Below are 9,436 nucleotides of genomic sequence, written 5' to 3' on the forward strand. Positions count from 1 at the left end.
ACCTGAATAGAGATAATTAGAGATTCTAACTTTATGATAAATAAAGGTTTTTGAAATGTTTACCGACCTCTCATCATAGACTAATTGCCAAAATCCAAATGTCATTGATGTTTTGATTATTTTGAAGGAGTTCTAATTCACATATAGTGGAAAAGGTCTGTCTGGAGCTGCAAGGATTCTCCACGCCGAGATTAGTAAGTGGATGTATATAAAAGATTGAACCATCTTGGTGTGTCCTTGGGCACACGCAGATGCAAAAAGAATGATGAGGAGGTTTAAGAGTTGCCAATGGGGGCATGTACGACCAGCATGGCTCGCGGATGGGAGGGCAGGGATCACAGGGGGGTCACGCAGGGGGGAGTGCACAAAGTAAGAAAATAAATAAAAAATAACTTGCCTTGCCGCCAGGTCCCGCTTCGCTGCTCCTGCTCTCCTGGAACTCGAGGAACTGGAAGCAGACATCCTGGTTGCATGCTCACCCAGAAAATGGGGGCATGGGCATCTTCTCCATGCAGATTGTAATGCAGCCTGCATGGAGCATGGGGAAAGTGCGCATGACTGGTTTGGGTGGCCCGATAGGGCTGACGAAACAGTCATTGTGCACTTTGGAGTGGGCAAACCACTCCTCCCCTGCCCTGCTCCGTGAGCAGAGCAGCCCTTCCCAGCTGCCCGCCCGCAAAGACGCAGGAAACATAAAATAATAATACCTAAAAGTTATTATCATTTTATGAAAAGGATAATAACGGAAAGTTATTATCCTTTTATGTTTCTGCTTCTCGCACTGCTTGAAAGCAGTGGGGCGACTCTCCTCCGCCATAGGAGGAGCCTCCCCTGAATGGGGTGTATGTGAAAGATTACTTCTGTGAAACATTATGGAATCATTGCAAAATTATGCACATACCACAAAAAAACACTCAGATTTTACAATGTTTGGATTTCAGTGGGGTGTTTTGTGTGTTTGCATTGGATGGCTATCAGTTATTAGGCCAAGAGGAAAGTGTGGGGATGTGGAGGGAAGCATATCAAAGAAGATGTATCATATGTTGCAGTATGTCTAAAAAGACAACTTAAGGTAGGCCATAGCATGAGAATGATACAAGGAGGTGATGTTGGAAAAGGAGATTTCGAAATAAAGTGCTGTGCAAATTGAGAAACAGGTGCCAAAATCGAGGTGTTTTTAAATGTGGGAAACTATTGTTCAAGGCCACGCTTCATCATCCTGAAAGAGAAGCTGGCAGAGAAAGGTGAAGAGGTGTGTAAATCCTCACGTGTCAAGAGCTATCCCCTTCGTGAAAAGGCGCTTGTGGAGTTATGTTTTCTCTTCCAGATATTTGTTCTTGCGGGGGGGGGGGGGGGTTGTTCTTCTGTTGATATTTTTATCTGTTGTGTGTGTGGTTTTGTTGACTAAATACAGAGTTGTTTCAGGCCCTGCAAGTTGTACTACATGTGTCACCAGAGTGATGTTCTTATTTACAATGCAGTCCTGTAATATATACTGTGAAATTTAATGTTTTAATTGTGACTGTTGGTCAGTTGTACGAGGTGCTGATATAGAAGGCCGCCCCCTATAGGTGGTTGCAATAAAGCACTCTACTCGCTTTTTAACATGTTAGTCAGTGTGTTGATGAGGAATATGATCATATACTTGGTGTTCTCTTTAAAGAGACGTACTATTCCTATTTAGGAAATATATTACCCTACATAAAGCTTTCATAAGTCAGTAAATATTGTTTACATTCTGTTTTGCTTGTACAGTAACATTAACTTGCTAACTTTTCAAGATTGCAGTTTTTAACTGGTTTGTTCTTTTGTAGTTATTGTAGAGATGTGCTAAACAGAAATGTAGCAGCACTAGAAAACAGGTTGCAGTAAATGCATCAGAGGTTCGATGATGCCCACATTGTGTCTCTTGAAATCCCCAAGTTCTCTTTCATACTTAAAAACATATGTCAACTCGGGTGTATCTTTTATGGTTGCGCTCCCTCTTCTTCAGGCAGATAAACATTGTCTTCAAGTAGCCAGGTGTGGAGCACGCATCATAGTTAAACGTGTGCAGGCCTTCACCAGGGCATACATGAAATCACCATAGAGTCAGTACTTACCATTACCCACTGAGCAACCCCAAGTTTCGCTCAGTGGTGTCTAGACAAATAAACAAAAACCTTCTTTAGTCCTTCGTTATACCGATGCATTGTTGAGCTCAGCAGTCAAGTCAAGCACCTTCACCTTTTGTGAGAGAAAAGCAAGTAATAGAATAGTGTATGTTTATTGATGTAACAGGTAAACGGTTGCACTGCATGTAACAGAAGTTCCACCAATGTGAGGTTCTGAAATTGTATGTTTGTCTGGGAAATGATAGGCGTTTAGGAAGCAAAACAACATTCAAAATCAACCTAGCGAAAACTGGAGACCCATGACTGGAGACCCCCACTTATCAGGAACAGCCTCCTATCTCGCTGCAGTGATGCACCCGTTGGGATGCTGGTGCCGAGTAGGATACACGCAGGAGTAAAGCCTCGTGGGCAGGCTGAGGGGTGGGTTGGGAGACAGACCGCGTGATATTTACCTCGGAGTCATAGCAGTGTGTGCGTTCCTTGAAAAAAGCATGTTTCTACTGCGAAAAAAGTGTCTCGAGCTCTTGGGGTAACAAGTCAGTTGAGCAGCTGAAAATCGTATCCCTGGGCAGACAAAACAAACTAAACGGAGCCATTGGAAAGTAAATGTATTCATTTGAATGATTCAGGAAAACCTCTTAAAAACGGTGCAGATCTTAGAAGTGGCAGGCCCCCTTCGCACAATAAACAGACAACACCATGTCTTAAGCGTAAAAGGCCATTTATTAGGACCAGGCTGCACCACAATAAACAATAACCAAACATTCCCTGAATAACAACTTCCCCACAACACTCAATAATCCTTCACTCCTTTCACCCACTCCACACTCCCCTTTTACACCACTCCATGCCCCTTCCGTTCCTCACCATTCCACAAACCTCCTTGCATCCTCCCCGCTCTCATCGGCCATTTAACTCATGCCTCCATTACCCCCACCTCGTTCACTCTTCCCCCCCCGAGGGATGGGTGTGCCCGCTAATGACTCCCCCCACCCCTCCAAAGTACCGCCAGCCCTCGCAGCCTGTCCTAAACTGGCACGCTTTAGCCAACCCTAAACCCCAACCCAACTGCAGGGTGGGTGGGTGGCCTTCGCTAAACCCTCCCGATGGTGCCGAGCGCAGGAAGAGGAAGTCGCCATCCTCCCCTGCGCTCTTATACCCACCCCCTAACTCCACCCTTTGACCCTACCTGGTCCTCCCCTGCGCGAATGACCCCGGGGGAAGACTAGTCTGCGACTCTGCTTCCCCCGGGGCCTGGCATCGCACAATAAACAGACCGCACCGTGTCTTAAGCGTAAAAGGCCATTTATTAGGACCAGGCTGCACAACAATAAACAATAACCAAACATTCCCTGAATAACAACTTCCCCACAACACTCCATAATCCTTCACTCCTTTCACCCACTCCACACTCCCCTTTTACACCACTCCATGCCCATTCTGTTCCTCACCATTCCACAAACCTCCTTGCATCCTCCCCGCTCTCATCGGCCATTTAACTCATGCCTCCATTACCCCCACCTCGTTCACTCTTCCCCCCCCGAGGGATGGGTGTGCCCGCTAATGACTCCCCCCACCCCTCCAAAGTACCGCCAACCAGGTAGCCCCCTTTAGGGCGGATACCTGCCCCACCCCCTAGGCCGGGACCACGCAGACACCGCCCCCCCCGCTCACACATCCCTGCGACACCAGATTGCCTCATTCCAGAGCTTGCTGACCACATCTCTCATTTCCATCATGTAGTACGCGTTCCCCATTCTGGAAAGATGCACCCCGTCATCCCTAAAAAGTAGAGGTTCCTCCAGTCGCAGTCCCGAGTGACTGATCACCTTAATGTCTTGTGCCCCACAAAAAACGTGCATTGCCCTGTTAAGTTTCCGTCTCGCCTTTTCAATTGCCCCATGCTTAACAGCGCCTCTCCAGATTCTCCTCGGAACAAATTCAGTCCAGGCAATGCAAGTCCCTGCCAGCCTGTGCTTCAGTACCTCCAAGTCTCTTTGCATCAGCTGTAAGAGCGCCAAACCCGACAGCCGAACCAAATCATTCTCCCCCAAATGGACGATCAACAGATCCGGGCAACCCTTCTGTGGGACCATCTTCGCGAGCCAGGGCAGTAGTGCCCCCCATCGCATTCCCCCTTTTCCCCACCAGTGCACCTCGTGATGTTGTCCTTTGAGTCCCAGGTTACGGCCGTACACCTGTTGCTCCGCATATTTCGATGCCCAGTGCACAAAGGAATGCCCCACAATCCATGTGACCGTCTTGGCCCCAGGTCCTCCCACGCAACCTAAGGGAGAAACAGATGTTAGATACACACAGAAAAGAAGCCACCCCCCAACCCCCACAGTCTCCATCACTCTGCGACCAGCCCCATCACTTCCTCACATACCGCTCACAGCACCGCGACCTCCATCTACCAATCTGCCGAATCCTATCCCAGGACCACCCCAGCCGGGCCGCCGCCGTTTCCGCCCCAATCCGAAACGAGTGAGTTCCAAACCCCGCCGGCTCCAAACCCACACGCACCAATGCCATGCGCAGCACTGCCAACAACTGCACCGCCGTCACCCGTGCCCCTGACCTATGACAGAAAATCTCTCCTTCCCCTACCTGCGTAGCCAGTACAAATGACCTCCATTCAGCCACCGGGCATACACTCCCACCACCATTCTCATTCAACCACACCCACTTGCCCCGTCCCAACTGATCTGTCTTGGACCGCCCCAGCCAAATGCCCAGGCGCCCAGCATCCAATCTGATCTCCTCATAACTCCGCCCCTCCCCCGCACGCGTGCCCAACAATTCCGACACCCGAAACGCCCCAAAAAACACCCAAATCATACACAAGCGAAAGATCCGAGCCTCAAACTCCTCATAACAACAGCGCGGTAACGCCGCAACCAACCGGACCAACACCTCAAACGTTATAGCCTCCCTCGGAACAGTCCCCTCCGCTCTCTCCCTGCTCCAACCCCGTAGCACCCTACTCACAATTACACTCTTTGTAGGGTCAAAACCAAAAAACAAACAACAATAAAATGACACTCCTGCCAACTTCCCTGAAATGGTTGCAGCCGAAAACCCCTTGTCCATGCAGTGCAGTACAAACTGTAACACTCCTCGCTCCACCGTCGCCTGTTCCCCAGAGGCAGAATCCCTGCTCCAGCCCATAAAAGCTCCAAACTCCGCCCACGCCAGTCTGTAGGTCCGCCTGGTGGTAGCAGCAACAGAATTCTCCACTAGGCCTACCACCCTCACTCCCCCAGGGCCCAAATGCCATCCGGCAGCCCCGTCTTGCACAGATCCGCTCCAGGTGGCAATCGCCGGAATCGCTGCCACTACGAACGAGACAAAGCATCCGCAATGTCATTATTCGCCCCCGGCACATGCTTGGCTCGAAAAATCACATTCAGACGCAAACACTTCAGCATGAAACTTCTCAACAGACGCAACACCTTCAGATCCCTTGCCCTCTGTCGGTTGAACAACTCGACCACCGTCATGTTGTCCACATGGAACAACACCGCCCTGTTCTGAAACTCGGGACCCCACACTTCAAGAGCCACCAACAAAGGGAAGAATTCCAAAAAATGCAATGCTCCTCCCCTGCTTCATCCAGTGATCTGGCCAAGTCTCGGCGCACCACCTCCCATCTCAGAAAATGCCAAAACCAGCCGCCCCAGCCGCATCAGAGTAAATTTGGATTTGCCAAACCGTTCTTTCCTCCACAAAGTCCAAAGACACCCCATTGAATTCCATCAAGAACAACAGCCATGTCCGCAGATCCGCCCTCACTCCCATGGTGATCCTGACCCTGTGGTGTGGAAGCACTGTCCCCGACATGGCCATGCCGAGCCGCCTGCAGAACGTCCGTCCCGCCCTGACCACCCTGCACGCAAAGTTCAAGAACCCCAACAGCCGCTGCACCGCCCTCAACGCGATCCTCTTCTCACCAATCGCCCATTGGAGACACTCCTGAATTTCCACCACCTTTGCGCCCGGGAGCCTCGCTGTCCACTGAATGGAATCCAGCTCAATGCCCAAGAATGTCAACACGCAACACGGCCCACTCGTCTTTTCAGGTGCCAAAGGGACCCCAAATTGCCTCGCCAACTCCTGGAAACCCGTCAGAGCCCTGCCACAGTCCCCGGAACGCGCCCTCCCGAGGAACAGGAAATCGTCCAGATAGTGCGTGACATCCCGATGCCCACTAAGCTGCGTAAATGCCCACTGCAGGAAAGTGCTAAACCTTTCGAACAATGCGCATGAAATCGCACACCCCATGGGCAGGACTTTGTCCACGAAGATGGCCCCCCCGAACTGCATTCCGAGGAGCGCAAAATCCGCAGGGTGAATGGGCAGCAGGCGGAAAGCCGACTTCACATCACATTTCGCCAATTCCGCCCCCGGCCCACACACCCGCACAAGGCGGATCGCATCATCCACCGACGCATAAAGCACCCGTGAGTCCTCCTCCGCGATGAAATCGTTCACAGACTGTCCCTCTGGCCACGAAAGGTGATGAATCATGCGAAACTCACCCTCCTCCTTTTTCGGCACCACCCCCAATGGAGAAATAATCAAATCCTCCATCGGCCAGGCATAAAAGGGGCCCGCAATCCTCCCTTCCTCCACTTCCTTCAAGAGTTTGGCCGCCACCACCCCCGGCAATTACTTCGCTGATCTGAGATTATCGGCCCATCTCCGTGATCTGGGACCTTGATAACCGACCCGAAAACCTTCCGTAAAGCATCACTGAATCTTCAAGGCGGCCTCCCTATCCGGGTAAAGGGAGAGCCACGGGGCCATCGCCTCCACCTTAACCGGTGTAGGAGCCCTTCTGTCCAGCTTGTCTCCGACCCTTGGAATTCCTCCATTGTTCGGAAGGAGTGGTGAGCGTAAAACATTGCGTAAGGGGGGGCTTCCCCCCGCACTTAGAACATTTGTGCTTGAACTTGCACAGATACCTGGAACAATATCCCCGATTGTAGCTCCAACAGGCCCCAGTATTGTAAGTGCCGGGCTTGCTGGCCTGTCCTGCGCCCCCTGTACTTGTTGCGTTCCCTCCCGCCCCACCGTGAGCGGGACGCGACTGAAAAGACCGGTACGTTACTGGCAAACCTCTAGCCGTGGGCGTCGATGCTGTGGAATGCGTTGACGCCATCCATTGCATCCATAATTCCTGGTCCACCTCACCCCAATGCTTCTCGGGGTTCACGCTAACCCGCGCCCTGAACTCCTCATCATAACTCAGCCAGGCGAAACCCCCAAACTGCATTTGAGCCTTCCTAATTATGTCCATATACTTCCATAATGCGATCGCCCTGTCAGGATGTTTCTCGCAATAAATGCGGGCATAAATAAGAAATGCCGAGGTCCAATTCTCCATGGTCACGGGTACCCTCGGCCGCCTAGTCAGCTCCCACTCCTCCTCCTTTGAGCCCTCCTTGGCCTGCACCTCCCTATGCAACAATTTAAACACATCCACGTATTCGTGTTTCCAGATCTTACCCCTAATCTTCTCGGACAGATGCGACCCCAAGGGCATAGCCAAACCCATTTAGGGCAGCTTTTTCGGGAGCTTAACCCTTGACTTGTCCCCCTTGTCCCCAGGCCCGTCATCCTTCTCTGTCTGCACCCCCGCCGAAGTCACCGCCTTGCCCTCGACCGACTTGTCCCTTTTCGCGAGCCCGCCCTTTGGAGCTTCCCCAGAGTCCCTCACTGAACCGTCTCCCACCCCAATCGACCTACAAGCCTTCTTCCTCCCATCTTTTGGGCCACCATCCCACACAGACCAGCAAGCCTGCTCACCTGCCAATGTCGGATGTCGCTCGCTGGGCCGTCCTCCGGAAGTGGCCGCCCGTCGTGTCACTGTCGTCTCTTTGTCCGCCATTCTCTGGGGCACCTGTAACACACCAACCTCTCTGTTGTCCTTGCCCGCGCTCGTCAGGTCACAGTCATCCCTCAACTCCCCGTCCTCAAGCTCCTCACTCTCCTCACCATAATCCAACTCCACCTCTGCCTCCACACCTTCTGGCATCCACAACACCTCTCTCACCGCTCTCTTCACACCCTTGCCACTCACAGTGCCAGACACCCGTGACCCCGTCACCCCCGCCTCCGTCGCCCGCTCCCGCGCCGGAGGGATGGCCGCCGCAGACCGCCCTACTGCTTTGTGACGGCGACATGGGGCCGTCTTGCGCCCCGCCGTACTCCCCCGGACTCTGCCGACAGCCGCCGGCTTGGATCCCCCCCTACCCCTCAGGCCGCTCGAACCTGAGTGGGCCCCAGCACCATCGGGCCTCAAAGCCATCCCAGCCATCCCTGCCTGACCCCGCGGCCCCCTGACACTCCCCCCCGCCCGCGACCTCGCCCTCTCCGCTCTCAGCAACTCCTCCTGCTCCGCCCACCTCTCTTCCTCGGACGTGGGCGACGGGGGCCCCTCGACTTCCACTTCCCACACCGCCCCCACCCTCCCCGCGCTCTGGTCCGCCCTCCTCGCTGCGGCCACTTGCGCCAAAATACGCTGCTCCCGGAGCCTGTCCTCCCACGTCCCAGCACCCCAACCTGGGAGCGGAGGGGGTGGGCGGGAGCCCTGAAACCCCCCTCCAGGCGGCCCAAAAGCAGACTGTGTGGGCACCACCTGCGTCACAACACCTCCGGACGGTCCCAAGACAACCCCCCCTCCCTGGCCCCCCGCGCCAGTACCTGCCAAACCGGGGGTAGAGGCCCTAGACCCCCGAGACAGATCAAGAGGTCCATCATCCGCCGCCCCCTGCGCCCCCCGCCCCCCCGCACCAACCACCGCGCACTCTGCGCCCCCGGGAGCCACCAAGCCTCCCCCTCCCAAAACCACCACCGCCTCCTCCTCCCCGCCCTCCCCAGCAACCAGCAGAGCATCCCCAGGCCCCATAGCCCCCATGGCCGCCGCCCCCTCCACCACACCAGCCTGACCGACGTCCGAAAATGCCCCCGAGAGCAGCTCCTCCACGGCCGGAGCAGCAGACACGCCCCCTTCAGCCCCAAGGGCATGAAATTCCAGCAGGGGGAAATTCAAACGCGGAGGCAGGCTCCTACGCCGGCCTCCGCGTGCCTGCCACGAGCGCCGAGTGCCCCGCCCCCTCCCGCGCAGCCCTGACTGACACGGTGGTGGCAGCGGCAGCGGCTCCTCCTGACATGCCAGTACCGCCGCCGCCACCCCCGCTGAAGCTGCCCGCGGGGCCCTCTCAAATCCCACCCACACCTCCCCCAGCACACCGGGCCGGAGGAGATCCTCCCGCCCGGCCCGCACCAGAACCAACAACGCCTGCCTCACCTCCTCA

The 9,436-nt window shown here is 54.2% G+C and overlaps 1 protein-coding gene across 1 annotated transcript; it reads right to left on the bottom strand.

The window, feature by feature from the left end:
• Positions 1–3,784: 3,784 nt before the first annotated feature.
• LOC146810697 (uncharacterized) lies at positions 3,785–8,154 on the bottom strand. The gene is made up of 2 exons (XM_085614985.1): positions 7,926–8,154; positions 3,785–4,401 (listed from the first exon to the last, which is right to left on the bottom strand). Exons 1-2 carry the CDS (start codon positions 8,152–8,154, stop codon positions 3,785–3,787), a joined length of 846 nt encoding a protein of 281 aa, XP_085471111.1.
• Between the last annotated feature and the right edge of the window lie 1,282 nt (positions 8,155–9,436).

The sequence above is a fragment of the Triturus cristatus genome, chromosome 7 (assembly GCF_964204655.1).
Source record: "Triturus cristatus chromosome 7, aTriCri1.1, whole genome shotgun sequence".
In the NCBI taxonomy this organism is placed as follows: Eukaryota; Metazoa; Chordata; class Amphibia; order Caudata; family Salamandridae; genus Triturus; species Triturus cristatus.

Bases quoted from the DNA above. Each gene is read 5' to 3' on its own strand.
- LOC146810697 (XM_085614985.1), bottom strand. From the start codon at position 8,154: ATGCCAGAAGGTGTGGAGGCAGAGGTGGAGTTGGATTATGGTGAGGAG. The intron at 4,402-7,925 runs GTGAGCAGGCTT...TTTCTCCCTTAG, and splicing joins GCGACATCCGACATTGGCAG to GTTGCGTGGGAGGACCTGGG.